Raw genomic sequence first — 18,627 nt, 5'->3', positions numbered from 1 at the left:
TCAATAGATGTTTTCATGGTTTACCATCTCCTTAAAATACCTAGGAAAGGAAAAGTGGATCATTTCAAGAGGGGAAAATCAGAAATTTCAAAGATGCATTTTGGTGGTGAGACTATTGAAGACAAAAATTGATTCTATACAATGGGGTTTGAAGATCAGACACGTACAGACTCGGTTAGTATATCATTTTAAAAAAAAATTCATTTCATCTGTAACAATACTTAAAAATACATATTAGGTTACATTGAAAATACATATGGATTAACATATATGTATTTTTAAGTATTCAAAGTATTCAAAGTATGATATAGTATACTATATCATATACTGTTGCATATACTATTAGATAACATTGTCTACATGTAACTGAACTTTAAGAATGCAATTTTAGATACACAAGTCTTCTACATTAATATAAAAAAATACATATGTATTTTTTTCTTGCATACACTTTAATATTTAGAATACAATTTTTTTGAATGCTCTAAATTTTGTGGTATTCCTAATGCAACATAGTGATGTCTGCTTATACTACTTGAGGAAGAAGTCGAAGTATGATCCGCACACTTCATACAAATATGAGCCAAACAAATCATACAAATACAGTACACTTGACTGTAACTTTATGAACGTAATTAGATCTTTGAATGATGTATATTCTATGGATCATCAAAACCTTAATGCTGGAGGACAGGAGCACCATCTTATTGAATACATCAATGGGTTTTGTATGCATGTTGCAGTGCCATGGCATACAGTGGAAGATATTTTTATTCCGGTCAATATAAAGGAAAAATATCACTGGGTTCTCGCGGTTTTATCATTTTCAGAAAGGTGTACATTCTTGTATAATTCATATGAATCCAGTGGTCATTATACGCTTGTTCTTGCTGAGATCGAGAAAATAGCAATGATTATTCCATTGTGTCTCCAAGCTTGTGATTTCTATGTTAAGAAAGGAATTGATCTTCAAAACCATCCAAGATACAAAGACAAAGAATCCTCAAATATGTTTGATGTTTTAGTTGAAGATGACTTGCCTCAACAACCGAGTGGAAGCTTGTAAGTTTTCAATTTACATATACCAAAATTGTATGTTTGTACAAAATATATTTCACTATTTAATCAGATTTGTTTTTTTTTTGTAGGGATTGTGGTGTCTTTATGATTATGTATGCAGAGTGTCTTTCTTATGGTCACAAAGTTATTGCGACTGAGTTCGACCCCAACGCACTACGTACAAGATACAGCACTTTTGTGGGACTATGGGATCTGAAAATAAGAAGCAAATGTCATTAGTGACGTCGAAGCACCATTGAGGCCTGCAAAGCAAAGTAGAATAACTAGTGTCACTAAAGTTGTTGATGTACGATGGTTGATGGATTTTTCACTTTTTGTATTTTAGAAACTAGTTTATGGATGTAGATTTTGATTGTACAGACTAATTTTATGTTTTGAATTGGTTCTATTTCATGGAGTTCTACCATTTACAGTGAGATATTGTTAAAAAAAACTTATGTAGTTTTTATATTATGTTTAAAAATACATATATCGTATAAATTGTATTTAGCCTAAAATACATATGCAATGTTAAAATCAAATATTGCAAAAATACATATAGAACATTCATAATATGTATTTTACTATATTGTTGTTGTTCTTTAAAGTCTTTCACCACCTTCCTATATTGTTAAATATAACATGTAGTGTGAGATTTATGGAGTTCTACCTTTTACTGTGAGATTTAGTTAAAAAATACATATGTAGTTTTCATATTATGCGGAAAAATACATATGTTGTATAAATCAAGTATTTTTTAGCATAAAAATACATATGAAATGTTAGAATCAAACATTACAAAAATACAACTGCAACATACCTTATATGCATTTTGAGGATGTTTTCATTACCTATAATTATAAATTAGGATTTAAATTAAAGTGAAATTTTAAAAATTATTGCAGTTATTTACAAAATAAATATACAGTGTTGATATTTTGCTATAAAATACATATGGATTATACATTAAAAATATTTGCCAAAAAAATACATATGCCGTGTTAATATAAAGCTAATGAAAAATACATATATATCAAACCTAATATGTAATTTTGATATGTGTTCATTTTAAATCATTATACAAGAGAATTTGAATTACAGATAAATTTGACTTTTTAATGCAGTTATAGATTTGATTTTAGTTACAAAATACATATGCAGTGATGATATTTTTATTAAAAATACATATGAATTATACATCAAATGTATTTTTACAATGTAAATACATATGCAGTAATAACATTATGCAATTCAAACATATATTTGTAGAATATGTCACATATATTTAAACATTTAAACAATTAGGAATCATATATTTGTTTGGTTAATCAAAGTTACCACCTTTAACCTAAAATATATTTATTATGTCAAAAATACATATGAACTGCTGCTAAAAAATACATGTGTAATGTACAGCTTTTGAAACATATATAGCTCCATTATTCAAATATTACTATCTTCAATTGTCAAATGATTCATAAATACATTAACTAAACTGAATTAGTTCATCATTATAAAAAAATGAAAAAAAATATTTTAAAAAATAATACAGAAGAAGAAATGTATCATTTACGATATTTCCTACAAGAATGCCTATTGTGACCCTTAGCCCCACAACCACTACATGAGTTGATATTCTTCTTTCCAAACATATCGCGACCTGATTTTTCACGATCCTTCTTTGCAGGTCTTCCTGGAGGTCTTTTGAATTTTGGAGGCAGTAATATTTCATCACGTATGCTCTCTAAAATTATCTTGTCATCGTTGTGTGGCAACGGGTAGATTGAAACATCATATGTCTTCAAAACAGTTTTTGGTTTAAACAAATCTGAACAGTATAACCCCTTCTCAAAATTCTTTTTCTCCAACACCGCACAAGCATGTGCACATGGTATCTCATCTATTTGAAAAGCATTGCATGAGCACTTTTTTCCTTGATGCAAACAATGAAGTGCTTTTGTTTGTCGCGTACCGTATACACATATTTTGTGGCTGGTACAACCTGACATAAAAAAAATTAAATGCACTGATACAAAAAGATGAATTTCATATTTCATGATATGTTGTAAGCACACCAGCATTTTAAAAAAAAAATACTTATGCAAATAAAAATACATATGCAGAGTACTTTTTTACAGAGCGGCCCAATACATATGCAGTTGTTAGTAATTTTCAATACAACAAAATTCATCTGCAAAATACATATTATGTTTTTAAATTTTTAGATTTTTTATGTTGTATATCTTTTCATTAATTTACAACTACATGGAAAGTATTTTCATATTTATGTTTCCATAATTATAATTTCCACAAATCTAAAAGGTCATACCGCCATACGGGTACACAAAGGCTCGTTCTCACTGAGTATGTGATTAAACTTTCCAATGAGTGTTGTGAAGGTATATGAAGCCTCCTGTCTATTTGCACAATTCCATTTTGCAAACAGTATTCGAACTTCCTCAAGAAAGTCATAAATTGGCAGTTCTCTAGCTGATACAAGCACTCCATTTATTGACTCCGCAATGTTTGAAGTTAAAATCCATCCTCGATGAACTGTTGCATATGATCTAGCCCACTTTTCGTAACTCGCCAATTCCAAATATTTCTTCACCCTCATATCAGCTACCTCAACTTTTTTCATTAACATGTGAAATTCTGACTTTGAATATGATTTGGTCATTGTATAAAAGATCTCCGACAATGCATCGTGTGACTTTCTGTTAAGTTTTTTCACATTTCCCCATAGATGCCACATACATGCATAATGTGGAACATCTTCGTACACATCACCAACAGCCTTTAGATTCCTATCAGACACAACACACATGTTTTGTCTTACCCCGTATACTTCCTTTAGATTCTCGAAGAACCACGTCCAGAATGCATCATTTTCAGAATCAAGCACACCATATGCCAAAGGAAATATATGACCTGTATACATAATTCATTATTTTTAGAATCAAGCACACCACATGTCAAAGAAAAAATATAAACTACACAGTGCAGGCCGATTTAAATACAGTTAGGAACTGCATATGTATTTATTACAAATATAGGTCAATTAAAATGTATATTTTATCTACCAAAAATGGTATCGATTACATAAAATAAAATATAATTGCACCTAACTATCAAACATAATCAATTTTACATGTTTCATTCAGTAAACTTTGAAAATATATGTAATTACATACAGATATGTATATATGAATTTGATGTATGTATTTTTCAAGTCAACAGCAGAAATATAAAAAAATACAACCAGTTATACAATATAATTATTATTAAGTGATACTAACCTGCCCGTCTGTTGTACATGCTGTTACAAATGCCCCAGTATACATTCCTCTCAGATGACTAGCATCAATAACTACGACTGGTCTACAATGATCGAATCCTTTAATGAATGCATGTAGAGAGATAAATACATACAAGAATGCATTATCATCTGTCTTCTTCATTCTTATATGTGACTCCGGATAAGTAGTATTCAGCATATATAAGTATGATAGCAGTTTCCCATAAGATGTTGATGGTTTACCCCTCAACTCTTCTAACGCTCTTTCTTTGGCCCTCCAACATAAAGTGTATGTCAAATTCATACCAAAATCTTCCTTCATGTCATTTTTTATTTCCGTCGCACTATATTTTCGTTTGTGGTTTTTGAATTTTTGTTTAACTATACCAGTTATCAACATACTAGTTGCATGCACCTTTGGATAGATCTTGTCCTTCACTGGGAAAGTATGTTCAGGTATGAATCTTCTAATTCTAAACATTCCAGTGTCTCTCATGCCTGATGCTCGCATTAAGAACTCGCAGTTTCGTGATTTGCAAAACAATGTATAACTGCATCAAACATGATTAAATATATTCAAAATACATATCCAAAGTAAAATTTACAAAAATCAGAGTGATATAGAATGTACGTACGTTTTCTTACTAGACCTTTACTGCTTGAAAATTTTTCCTAATTGCATAGTCCTTCATGACTGACTTTAAAAAAAATTGTCAAGTAAACCTGATCGTCCTCAACATGCTTGTGATGTGGGTCTGAGATAATCACCTCAATAGTATCCATCTCAAAAAAATCTAATGCTTGTGTATCTTCACAAACCACCAAAGCTTCTTCATTTGTTGTATTTATCAATATTTGCAAGTTGTTAAAGTTAATTCCTCTTTCAGCAACACATATAGATGAACTTGCCAAGTTGTTCCCTACGACTTTATCCAAAATGGTTACATATAAAGGAAGACAATCCATGTCTTATATCAGCTTTTTCTGCAATATAAACACCTTCAAATACATATCGTTATGTATTTCTATCTTCCCTGCATTAGCAGTGATTTGATATTCCACTAAAATACATTTTCTAGTTAAATCCACACTTAAGTGAGATGTCAAAACATCGTGTAGCTCAACAAATGTTGCCGATGTGCTCAACAGTATAGCATCAGTGACATATTCTTCAAAGTTCTTTTCGTACGTCCATCGGCCAGAGTGCTTTACAAGGACTGGTATGCTTCCCATTTCTACTTGATTTAACCAATAAATAAATAAATATACATATTTGTCAGATATCACTTATTTTAACACATTATTTACAGCTTTAAGTGCAGACAAAGTTACCCAACCAACATCTCAATTTATAAAATATATTTCAACAATATTTGTTTAAAGTTACATACAAATACAGCAAAAGTTTTCTACCAAATACAGAAAATACTCCATCAAACAGAAGTAAAACAGGTACGAAATGTATTTTCACATATACACTTATATTCTCAAATTTCAAAAAGCAAAATAAAAATACATATGCAATGTTAACATAAACCATATCAAAAATACATATGCAGTGTTAACATTAAGCATATCAAAAAAATACATCTGCAACATACATAATTTATAATTTGATATGTTTTATACATATTTATCAAATGTTACTTGTTATAACACGCACTTTTCAGATTTAAGTGCAAATAAAGTTACACAGCCAGCAACTCAATTTAAAAAATACATTTACACTACATTTTCTAAAGAGAAAAGACATATTTTCCTCCCTGAACTTGTCCTCCAAACTCATTTTAGCACTTAAACTTAACTTCTATTTATTTACCCCCTAACATCTTTAAAGTGTATTATTATTTTCACCCCTCAAAACTGAATACCACTCTCACAACAGAGAGTGTGCTACACTCGCCTACACATCAATGCCATGTCAATGCTACGTCATTGCCACGTAAGAAGTTCGATTTTTCTAAAAAAAAAAATTAATCCCCCACACATTATTTTTATAAGTATTTTTTAAGAAAATAAAAAATATATATTACTATTTTATTTATACAAATATATATATATATACAAATATATATATGTATATATACATATATATATACAAATATATATATACAAATATATATATATATATATATATTAAATAAAAAAGACACCCCCTACCCCCATTTTCTTTCTTCTTCACACTCCCCATCCACCCCGCCCCCTACCCTGCAACATAGCCCCCCTCTTTTTCTATCTTCTTCAAACCACCCCACCTCTCCCCTCTCCTTCATTTTCTATCTTTTTCAAACTTAAAGCATATTACCACTAGCCATTGTTGTTGTTTATTAAGCAAAAAAAGAAACCCCAATTCAGATAAGAACCAATTAAATTTGTCAATCAAACAACATAATTCACGTACTAGTTCAACAGATTATTCAAAGCCACAAAATCCACAAGAATCAGAAAACCAAATTCACCATTGAACCCATACATAGAATTGAAGGCAAAGAACAACCAACGGTAGCAATCACACAACACTAGGCAAAGCTGACCCGCGTTAGAAAAAAATCATTTCTTCATCTTTTTAACTGCTCAAAGCCATCAAACTTTCATCTTCTTAATAGCTCAAAGTCACAAGAATCAGATATCTATTCCAGCATTTTATCATCAGTGACTCATGCATCCAAAAAAAAAACTGAGAAGTACCAATTTTTCATCTTCCTTATAGCTCAAAACCATCAAAGTTTCAAGAATCAAAAACGCAATTAAGCATTTTATCAACAAATCATGCATCCACAAAAAAACTATAAAGTATCAATTTGTTCATCTTCTTAATAGCTCAAAGCCATTAAACTTTCAAGAATCAAAAATCCAATTCAGCACTTTATCTTCTTAATAGCTCAAAGTCATTTAAGTCAAAAGAATCAAAATTCTAATTCAACATTTTATCATCAACAACACATTTTACAGTTATCTGAACTTATCCTCTCAAATTCACCCATATTAAATTTCATTCACCTCACCTATCATTTTCTTCTTTTCTCTTTTTCACCTTAAACGATGGGGGTGGGGTGGAGGTGGCGGGTATGGTAGTTGAAAGATGAGAAATTGAGGCGTGGTGGAGTGGGGGTGACGGATTTGGTGGGTGGGTGTTAGAAAGAGATGAAGAAATGAGAATGGGGTATGAAGAAGATGAAGAAATGGGTGTGGGGGTATTAAGAAGATGAAAAAGGTGGTCTTTTATAAAAGAAAATTATTAATATATATATATATATATATATATTTATATGTAGATCTATATCAATTTTTAAATAAAATAACGCGCCTTGTTTTTTTTTTTTTTTTTTTTTTAATTCCACGTCAGCTTAAGAAGTGAAAATAATACACTTTAAAGATGTTAAGGAGGGTAAATAAACAGAAGTTAAGTTTAAATGCTAAAGTGAGTTTGGAGGACAAGTTCCGGGGGAAAAGATGTCTTTCTATTTCCTTAAATTAAAGTATCTTTTCAAATATACATTTATACTATAGAATTTCGATAACAAAGCAAAAATACATATGCAGTGTTAACATTAAGCAAATCAAAAATACATATACAACAGATATTTTATACTTTTGTATGAGTTCATAGAATATCATCAAATTCAACAGATACATTCGATCATTCATTTATCTAGTATTTCAGAAAATAATTGAATCAACTTCAATTCGAAAGTTGTTTACAATTTGTTCTACTGTTAAAACAATCAAAATAACAACAAACGATCCTCAAAACAATATTCGAACACTGATTTTTTTCCCATTAAAACAACTTTAAAGCTGAAATTTGCAACAGATACTTGAATTCCAATTTTACTGCTGCCTTGAATCCAACTCGAATTTGTTTTTAAATTTTTTCACATACAAATTAAAGTCGACAACCAAAACATGGTAGGCACATCAGTAATGGTTAAAAAAAAATAAACTGAATAATAATAATGATTATGTACCTTAAACAGTAGTAATGGTTGAATTTTCAACTGACAATTGAATTCAAACAAATGGAACAGATGAATCAACAATTGAATTTGATTCAATCAAATTGCTGCATCGTTTTGCAATTGCTGTTGATTTTGAAGAAGAATCAGTCCAATTTGATTCAGCAACACCAATGCTTGAATTTCCAAAACAGGGTAAGTTTAGAACAAATTGCTAAGAAAAGATGCAGCTGTTAATGGGGAAAAACTAAAATTTGAATTCTCAAGTTATAATGGATGTCACGTTTTTTAAGAGTTTTAACTGGAAAAGGAATCTACATAATTACTTGATTGGTAATTATACCATATATAGCTCAATTAATTTCAATTAATTAAGTGCAGTAAATTTTTTGTACATGTATTTTTCCAGCAATATTTTTTAAAAGTACAAAATATAAGTTGCTATAAAATGTAATTATCAAACTGTTGCTATAAAGCTAATAATTAGGTTCATAAGTATGCTATATCTCAATTTTTCCCTATCATTTGACATGAGTAGAGTCCAATATTAATTTTGAAAACTGGTACAACAAAGTTTAATTTTCAATCTTTTCCTTGGATTATTCAAGAAAAAAGGTGGTCCAAGAGGAATTTCAGATAGCTGACAATGACTTAACTGTGGGTGTGTTTGATATGAAGAAAAATATTTCTCACGGAAAATACTTTTTGTACCAATAAATTTTTTTAGTGAATAAATAAAATTTTACTTATTTTTTAAAAAAATATTTTTATAGGGTGAGATGAGTGTATTGAAGGATGGAAGAAAACGTAAAATGCCACTTTTGCAACTTGTTTTTCTAAAAAAGTTTTTTTTTTTTTAAGAAGTTTATATTTTCAAAAGTTGACCAAAGAAGCCTGAAAAAAAAAGTTTCAAAAATATTTTTTTTCCGTACATAACACACCACATGTATAATACTTTGTACTTAGTTCTGTATTTAGATCACATGTATAATACTTTATATTTAGTTCTTCATTTATTTCCACCACCTAAAACTGTACTCCCAGGAAAAAAACTCAAGTTATGTTGGGCTGCATTTTATTCAATATCTATCGCTGTTTCTACCTAAACTGGACCCCAACTATTTATGATTCCGATAGGCTGTATTTTATCAATTTCGACAAAATAATTGATCCATTGCAGCTTTATCATTTGTACTTTTTCTTTGTATGAGCAAGCTCTAGTAATGGGAATTATCTAGATAAATAAATAAATAAATAAGAGGAGTAAAATGACAATTTAATCCCTTTACTGTGTTTTTTTTTCCACATTTATTTGAATAAAATTTTAGTGGCACATTTTGAGTTTTATGCGTTGACAATATGAAAAAATTCTACAATTTGTCAGTTATTAGGATTATAGATAGGATTTAATTTATGAACTTTTATTTTGTGAGTCACGCCATTGATGGATTTTGAGAAGCTCAAAATATTTGGGCGTTTGAGATTTTTATTAATTGGTATGGACTCCCTCCATTCCTTTTTATATGTTTTTTAGAGTCAAATAATATAAACTCTGGCTAATATTTTAAGATGTATATTTTAATCAAATTGAAAAAAAAAAATTACAATTTATAGTAATTTTCATCTAGTTTTTGAATAACTAAATTTTAGTTTTAAAAAATTTAATTTATTTAATCTAATTTAGCTTTAAAATTTTAGTTAAATTAATTCACAAAAAATTAACAGAGCATATAAAAAGGAATGGATAAATTAGTTGACAAATTTGGTTTATTATTATGTTCGGAACTCATTCGTGGTTAAAGTACTGAGTTTGTGAGATTTGGGTGGTGAATATTAGAGTACATAGGTAACCTACCATTATTGAACTAGCTTAAAGAGGAAGTGTGTTTGAATTTTGAATTTGATTTTTGTGAGAAATTTGGAGTGTGGGTTGTTAATTTAGAGATGGAGGAAGTATGTGTTGAGTAGTATGAACAAATATTATTGGACCGAGAGAGTATCATCTTGGCATAAGACAAAGTCAATAAATGAGAAACAATACCAAAAGCTCCAAATAAGTACTCTACTTCGCACGAAGTGTACGAGTCCAAATGTGTACAAGGTAAAAGTACATTTGTTATGGTCCATGGTATTAGGGTTTTTGTCCTGATTTTTTTATTAAATTTAAGTTGTCATAGTATTTTTACTTTTTCTGGAAAAAAAATATAAATTTTTTTCATATTTGGCAAACCTCTTTTGGAAGGAAAGATTTTGAAACTCTATAAATAGAAGACTCCATTCTCATACCATAATACAGTAGCATCCACAATCTAGTCGTTTCTGAGTCTTGTTTAGGGAGAGATTATACTTTTTGATATTAGTTTTCAATTTGTAGACCGCTTGACCAAATCATATCAATAATAGATTTTTAGTATGTTTTTTCTTTATTGTTGAAATTATCACCACGATGATTTGCAACTAATAGTTTCTGCATGACACCCTCTCGATTTCGAACCCAACAAAAGGTAAGATGTGGATCAGAGTTCCACATGAAAAATTGTCATGAGTATATATAGTTTCGAGTTTTTTTTTTTTTTTTTTTTTTTTTGTAATAGCTAGATTTTGAATTGTGATTAATAACTTGGAATGCATTGCATGTACCTTTTGTAATGTAAAGCTTATAGGCGTTATTATTCAACCAGATAGTTAAGTATTTTGAAAAAAATGGTAGCATCAAATGTAGAGCGCCTTTGCAACTTTAGATTAACAGGTAGCATCAAATAGAGTATACGTGCACTTTAGCTGGTTTAAGAGGGAAAAAAGAAAATGAAAAATTATCTAAAAAGAGCAAACATATACCGGTATTTACCTGAAATAGCCGAGAGTTCCTGTTTTATCTGTTTCCCTATGTATTGATGTATCAAAATTTGCTTTCATACAACACAAATCGATATAGAGCAAACAAATATAACATATGCAAAGTGAATTTATATATTAATACGGAATGAATATTGATCCATACACTTTATATATCATGAATTTGTTAAAGTAAACTTATTGCCAAATTATCGCTATAATAAGTGATACTCAAAATATCGTTATTTCTGAAATTTTCTTGAAATAAAAACAAGACAAAAGCTCAAATCCCACTTCAGTCCTTTACCAACAAATAGAAGTCCAGAACTAACCGACTTATAAGCCCCACACGCAAAATGCATTAATACTCGTTTTTTGAGTCGTTATTTAATTAATGCATGTTGTATAATTTTCTTTTGTAAGTTTACCCATTCGAAAATCATTCAGGTATACACGACTAAAGTTGAAAATTCGTGTATGAAGTGTACGTAAAAATGGTTTTAGATCTCATGCATGTATTCTTGAATTTATTTTGCTAATTTTATTTGTTCTTCGAATTTCAGCAATTCAACACCTAAATCTACTTCAAATAAGCTCAAATTCTTAAAATATTGAATTATACCGTATAATATTGGAACTGAACCATACCTAATTAATTTGGTATGATAATAATATAATATTTTAAAAATATTTCGAAGGTCTATCGAAAATAATCTCTTTATTTCACTTATGAGCTAGCTAGTTGTATGACCTACGTACACTTACCCTCTCCAAATCTTACTTTGTAGAAATATACTGAATATATTGTTATTATAAAACAAATTAATCTAAATTTCAAACACTATACCATATCACAGAATGCCCAACCCTATCCATGATCCCCTTCCCACTCCTCCTTCCTCTTTCTTCCGTTGATTTTGATCAAGTGTGGATATGTAATTAAGAGGAGTAGGTTTAGGTTGATTGGGGTAGGTTGGTGACAATTGAATTCGATCAATTGGTTTTGACACAACTCGTGATGTCCTGGTCTGTGTCCCCATGCTGGAATACGCTCTTTGCACTACTTTCCAAATAACCCAATGGCCAATAAAAGGATATCATTCCTTTATAGTAAAAAATCCTTGTATACCTTACCCAAAAAAAAAAAAAAATCTTGTATACACAAACATTTATAATAGGAATAATCATTGTATGCACAAACCTCTCAATTTTTTGACTTTTTTTTTTTTTATTGGTACCACAATTAGTACTTGTTGAACTCTTTTATCATTCACAAAATACTTCTATTAAGCACAAATTACACAATTTCAAATTAAATTTGGCGCATGAAATTCACTTACCATGACATGAAATTTATAATCAATGATAAAATAACATGTCATCAAAGAAAAAAATCAAAAAAATAATTAAAATGAAAAGAATTTTATTTTTTTACCTTCTTCTTCCTCTACTCTTCCACCATTAAACCTCATTTTCAATACTTCATTTTTTTCCACCAAAACAAAACTCAAATATCATTAAAGAAAGAAAAGGAGTAACAATACAACACACACTCATATACAACAAGCAACAATAGTTTTTAAAAAAATATATATATATTTTCTTCCCTTCTTCTTCCTCTAATCTTCCACCATTAAAATTCACCTTCACTCTTTCATTTTTCGCCAAAACAACGCCCAACAATCATTAGAGGAAGAAAAAGATCCTTGAGGAATTAAGCTTCATGATGGCATCATGTCAAGAATTGTAGTGTTGGTGTCTAAATTATTGTAGTGTTGATAGCTAATTTTTTTTTGCAAAAATTTCGCCAGAAAACCCATCTTAACACAATCAGCCACTCTCCAACATCACTAAACCACCACCAAAACCCCTGCAATGGCCTCCACCTTATTTTTTGGCGAGTTGCCGGCGGGACCAACTTCAAACCACCATTTACTTCACCGAAAAACAATTATTTTTCTCTATTTTTACACACCCTATCATCAATTTTCACTGACCAACATCAATTTTTGATGTTGAATTTTTCACAAAAAATCAATTTTAATATTAATAATTTTATCCTCAACTGAGGAGGAAAAAAATAAAAAAAAGTTGCAGTAAATTATGGCTTCTCACTCTCCTAATGGAGAGTGTATTATACATGTCAGCAATTGTATTTAATTGACATGATTTGTACATGATAAAAGAATTTAATAGATACATGACCTAATTGAGGTGTCAATACAGAAAATGTCAAAAAGTTTAGATGCCTGTATTTTGCCTTTATAATATAACAAGAAGTAAAAATCAACACAAATATAGATCATATGATTCCAGAACAAATTTATACATAAAGATTAAAGATATAAATTAAGCGCATTTGTTGAACAATAAGTTGAAACGATTTATTTTGTCGAATCTTCACTTGATAATTTTACTAATTTAAAATATAAATAATTAATATAATGACATGGAAAGATATCTATACTGCATAAGCACAGAGAAGTTATAATCAAGGGGTCCCTATATTCAAATATAAGCAAGTTTGAGTGTTAAGTGGAGAAAACAAATTCATAGAGTTACTGTTCAAATACAACATTGTCCGAAACTGCACCTCTTTTTTTTTTCTTAGGAAAACTACGCCTTCACTATACATATAAGTACTTTTTTATGTTACAGTTTATCCAGTACCTAGCTAATTTTATCACACATGTCTACTAGAGAACGAAGGGTCAATATAAGTTTGATTAATTTCCAAGCTATATATATATATATATATATATATAAATATATAACTGGATTATCTTTTTACCATCCATAAATATTTGCATACTTGGAAATTATTGTTAAAATTACTATAAGTGATAGAACTAATAATTAATAAATCAAAATATTTATACGGTATTGTAGACACGTAAAATTTATTGAATCAAATTTATATAAGATTTGAATTTGATCCATATTTTATTGGATCTAAAATTATTTTTCCATTTTATTTCTCATCAAGGTTCATCTCACCTTGAGGCCCAAACTCACGCCACATTTCAAGTGACGTGGCATTCCAGTCAATTTAAAGACCAATAAGACAAGGCCACACGCTAAAATGATGTGGCAATCCAAGTCAAGTTCAAGAGACAATGAAACATAGTCAATTGTCCCAAATGACATGTTTTTGGTCAATCACAAGCAACCTTATTACATAACATTTGTGATAAGCTTGAGAACTGAATGGACCAATCAGAATGAGGCAGAAGGGGTTATTTACGCTTGGACTGCCTACCCCCTACACTATAACTATGAGGGTTACATAATTTTTGGGGCATGCTACAAGCATTGGAGAAAGCTCTGCATTGACTATATATCTCTTCAAAAAATTGACTAATGGAGTTCTGCTCAGAGATCCACTCGACTAGACGAAGTGTTGTCTGACATTCCTGGAGATTCAAACACATTTCTAGGAGGTTCAAATCATCCTACATTCGAGAAACATGCTACGGAAGGCCCTCGAATCAAGGAAAAAAATTATGAGAGAAGAATCAAGAGAACAACAGAATTGTACTCACAAGATTCACTTAAATAAAATTATTCTTTTTATTTATTTTATTTTTGCTTGCTAATGTTCAGCACATTGAAAATTTGTTGCAAATAAATTTTAGCACGCCCAGTGGGCCTAGTTCTGCTCTTCATCTCTCTCTTTTACAAATTGAAAAATCACAAATTCAACTACCGCAATGGACTTCAGAAGAATCAATGACATTTCGTGCAAGAAGTCTTCTACTGCCACATCTACTAAGATCAAACTCGTTGGCCCCATCAATCGACACAATCTCGAAGCTTGTGATTTGGATGGATCTCAATACATCACCTTTTTGGAGATAACAAAAAGAAGAAAATCTCAAATTTTGGCTGTAACTACAACCCCTTGGGGCAACTTTGTATCTATGTTATTAGATGAACTGTCTGAAACTGTCTACAACTTTGGAGAATCAGAAGACTTAGTGAATTCTCCGACTCTAATGAAAGTCAACACTTTCATGGTTGACGCGGTTGACATGGATGAGAAGTTTACAATGATAGAGCAAACCATTGAAGTCTTGAAGAAGTCTGTTGATGATAAAGATCATCAAATCGCCCGACGTATGAGTAAATTAGATCTCTACAATCCTGGAGAGTCCAATTATAATCTAACACCGCAAGAAAAAAGTTGGTGAAAACCTCATCAAGTCAATTGACATTCAATGCGTTGATTGATCTACTTTAGTGGTCACTTTAACAGTTCAACAACTGCTATATGATTGCAAACACCATCAAGGCACAATATGACAGTTCATCACAAAGTTTCGTGGGACTCAAAGTCATATTCTAAGTGAATCAAGCGCTTACCAATGCTAATTGGATATCAACCGCCAAAGTTTTAATAATTTGATGGAAAAGAAAATCCAAGGCAACACATCATTCAATTTATTTAAAGTAGCAGTGCTGACACACATGGTGATCTTCTTGTCAAGCAGTTTATTCACTCTTTGAAAGGCAACGCCTTTGATTGGTACACAGACTTAGAGTCTGAATCAATTGATGGTTGGGAGAAACTGGAAAGCCAGCTCCTAAATTATTTCTACAGCACTGTCGCACGGTCAGCATGATGGATTTGACAAACACAAGATAGAGTAAAGATGATCCTGTAGTGGACTATGATAACGCTCAACTTACACTTCAATTTAGTGTAAGACAATCGTCGTCAATATATTTACCCAACTTTTGGAGTCGGGGTCAAATCCACAGGGAATAATGTGAGTGACGATTAAACTAATTTGAGACTATATCTACAAGTTGAATTCAAACAGATGATACAAAAAGATATAATGGGGGTTTTGGAGATTAACCAATAAATTGTAGGTCACTTTAACTTAAGTGTTCGTAATCAAGAGTTTATGAAAAACTAGAATTATGTTCACTAGGGGTTTTGGTACTTGACAGATGCTAGTAGTAGTTTAAGATTCTAAGAGTAGATAGGACAACAAGTTATCTTTATCGAAGTTATGCCTAAATGTATCTCGACCTACTTAAGCATTTAATTACATAATTCTCTCGGACTTAGGGAATTTATATTCACAGCCCAGATCTTACCTCAGGTTAAACAACCTTGTTACAGCGCTAATTATTAAACGGAGTATTTCCAAGTCCCTGTTGATAATTCACTTCCCACTATATTTGATTTCTTTCTCAAGCAAATCAAAGTGGGTTTTATCTATTGTTTGCAACCAACAGACGTTAACTAAAACCTCAGAATTATCAAAAAGTACTACCACCTTTCAAATCCTGATCACTCAGCATTTTATCAAGCCCTAACCCTAGATCCCATAATTCAGGTTAATGGAATTTAGCCACTCATAATGCTAAAATCAAAACACCGAATTGTATTCATGCTTTGAAAGTTAAACTTACCACAAGAAGAATAATAATTAGTGAAGCGCAGATTAGATCACAAGGAAATCCCAAAATAATGATAATAATTTTTTCAAAGTATTTGCTTTTTCAAGCCAAGAAATTAGAGAGAGAAAATATCAAAGTATCGTCAAAACTCAATGTGTGGGCCTCTCCAAGAAAACTCTAAACAAGGCTTTAAATAGTTTACCTAAATAAGGAAACAAAATAATAAAATTTCAGAAATCCCTCAGATTAGGTGACGACATTTGTGATAGCCTATCAGGAGGCTAATGACTTATTATAAATGTCATCAACTCCTTCTTCAGTTTTGGCTCTTCCTACTTAAGGCTGACGACAATCTTGATGACTTATCCGCTCCTTGATGACCTATCACAAAATGTCATCAAGGCTCTGCTTCAGTTCTCCTGTGCTGCGTTAGGCTGATGACATTTTTGATAGATTATTAGACCCTTGATGAACTATAACAAAATGCCGTCACAGCTTTCAACTTAGGCCAATTCTCTATCTACTGCTGACGATGAAGCTGATAGCTTATTATGGGGCCGACGACTTATCACAAATGTCATCAGCCATACTTTTCTTTAGATTTCTTCAGATTTCAACTTCTTTGCTTCCATTCTTGTTGGTTCTCTATCATATCAGCTTCTACTGCAAAATCAAACATAAAATGATCAAAAACGACAAAAGTTGCTTAAGACTTTGCAATTATTCTTAGTTAAAAGCCTCAAATATGTTAGCCTCTGCTCACACATCAACACCCTCAACTTAAAACAATTGTTTGTCCTCAAGCAACTAAAACACAACATTACGATGCTTAACCAAGAGACACATAAGATACCTATGACAGTTGATCATCAATTTTAGTTCAAAACACATTACCCTCTCCACTTTCAATCACTTTAAACCCATCTGTGTATATCCATGAAGATCAACAATGTGACAAAAAGGAATCAAGATATGGCAACAAATTAGAAACAATAATCATGCCTATATACAAATTACATTACCCAAACAAGTAGGCAACTCATATATGAAATCAAGCATGTAAATGCAGGGACGATCAAGAGACACTCACTCTCAGTAAGAAGTTCCAGTCAATGTATGCCAAAAACCATAAGCTTGCCTTTATTTTCGTTACGAAAGCTTTCAGACAGTTAAGTTAGGATCACTATAGGACTTTTCTTCAATTTGTAATGTAGTCTTGGGGCTAGTATGATACGCAAGTATATTTAAAGTAACTAAGCCTCCTTGGCACTACACTATTTTTTAGGGGGCTCTCACTTATCAATCTTTACCTTATTTCTCCCTTTCTTGATTAAGTAAATTCAGGATTGGTGTGGTCATTTAATCAATCATTTTCTCTTTTGCACAACTTTTATTTTCTCATTCTTTTCTACCACACCCAGCCTTGCATATATATATATATATATATATATATATATATATTTATTACCCTTCTTCATACTGACTTTACATCATGCACCCTTATGATAACCACCCTCAACTTAGGATATTTGCCTAAGTCAAAGTGCATAATATCCAAGGAGGATCAGGACCAAAACAGGTTCATTGTGATAAAAATGGAAAAGTGATAGGTATAATAAAATAAATAGGCATTCAGGCTCAAAATCAGGATCAAGGGATATTATTCACACATGGAAGGTCATTTAGTCTAAAAGTGGACTAATATCAACAATGGCCTATGATCATTTCCTAACCGTTATCCTACAACCAAGGCAAGACCAACCGAGCAAGTTCTGAATTTAACACACAACGGGATCTAGGTAGCATCTCACACACACATAGCACAAAGGTACATCACAAGCTACTACCCATTCGGTTCATGCAATTGTTAGCAGTGATTATCATGTCTCTAATACTAATGCCATAAAAGTATTCACAATAGTCACATATAGATACTCATCACACAGTTACCAGATAGACAATTAGAGAGGTATTTATCATTCCTAGAAAAATCAACAAAAATATGCCAATTGTCCTAGATAGTTATTTTTCCCTAGTTAACCATAACACATCACAAAACAAACATAA

General features: G+C 31.0%; 1 protein-coding gene across 1 annotated transcript; it reads right to left on the bottom strand.

The window, feature by feature from the left end:
* Positions 1-2,959: 2,959 nt before the first annotated feature.
* Positions 2,960-3,739, bottom strand: LOC124897532. The gene is made up of 2 exons (XM_047410299.1): positions 3,389-3,739; positions 2,960-3,061 (listed from the first exon to the last, which is right to left on the bottom strand). The coding sequence occupies exons 1-2, from the start codon at positions 3,737-3,739 to the stop codon at positions 2,960-2,962; spliced, it is 453 nt and encodes a 150-aa protein (XP_047266255.1).
* Between the last annotated feature and the right edge of the window lie 14,888 nt (positions 3,740-18,627).

Source organism: Capsicum annuum, chromosome 1, assembly GCF_002878395.1.
Source record: "Capsicum annuum cultivar UCD-10X-F1 chromosome 1, UCD10Xv1.1, whole genome shotgun sequence".
Lineage (NCBI taxonomy): Eukaryota > Viridiplantae > Streptophyta > Magnoliopsida > Solanales > Solanaceae > Capsicum > Capsicum annuum.
Note: the sequence above shows the minus strand (reverse complement) of the source record. Positions and strands in the feature narration are given on the sequence as shown.

What these genes read in the sequence shown, in the direction of transcription:
- LOC124897532 (XM_047410299.1), bottom strand. Translation starts at nt 3,739, where the DNA reads ATGACCAAATCATATTCAAAGTCAGAATTTCACATGTTAATGAAAAAA. An exon ending in CTTTGTGTACCCGTATGGCG is followed by an intron (nt 3,062 to 3,388) that starts GTATGACCTTTT and finishes TTTTTATGTCAG; the next exon opens with GTTGTACCAGCCACAAAATA.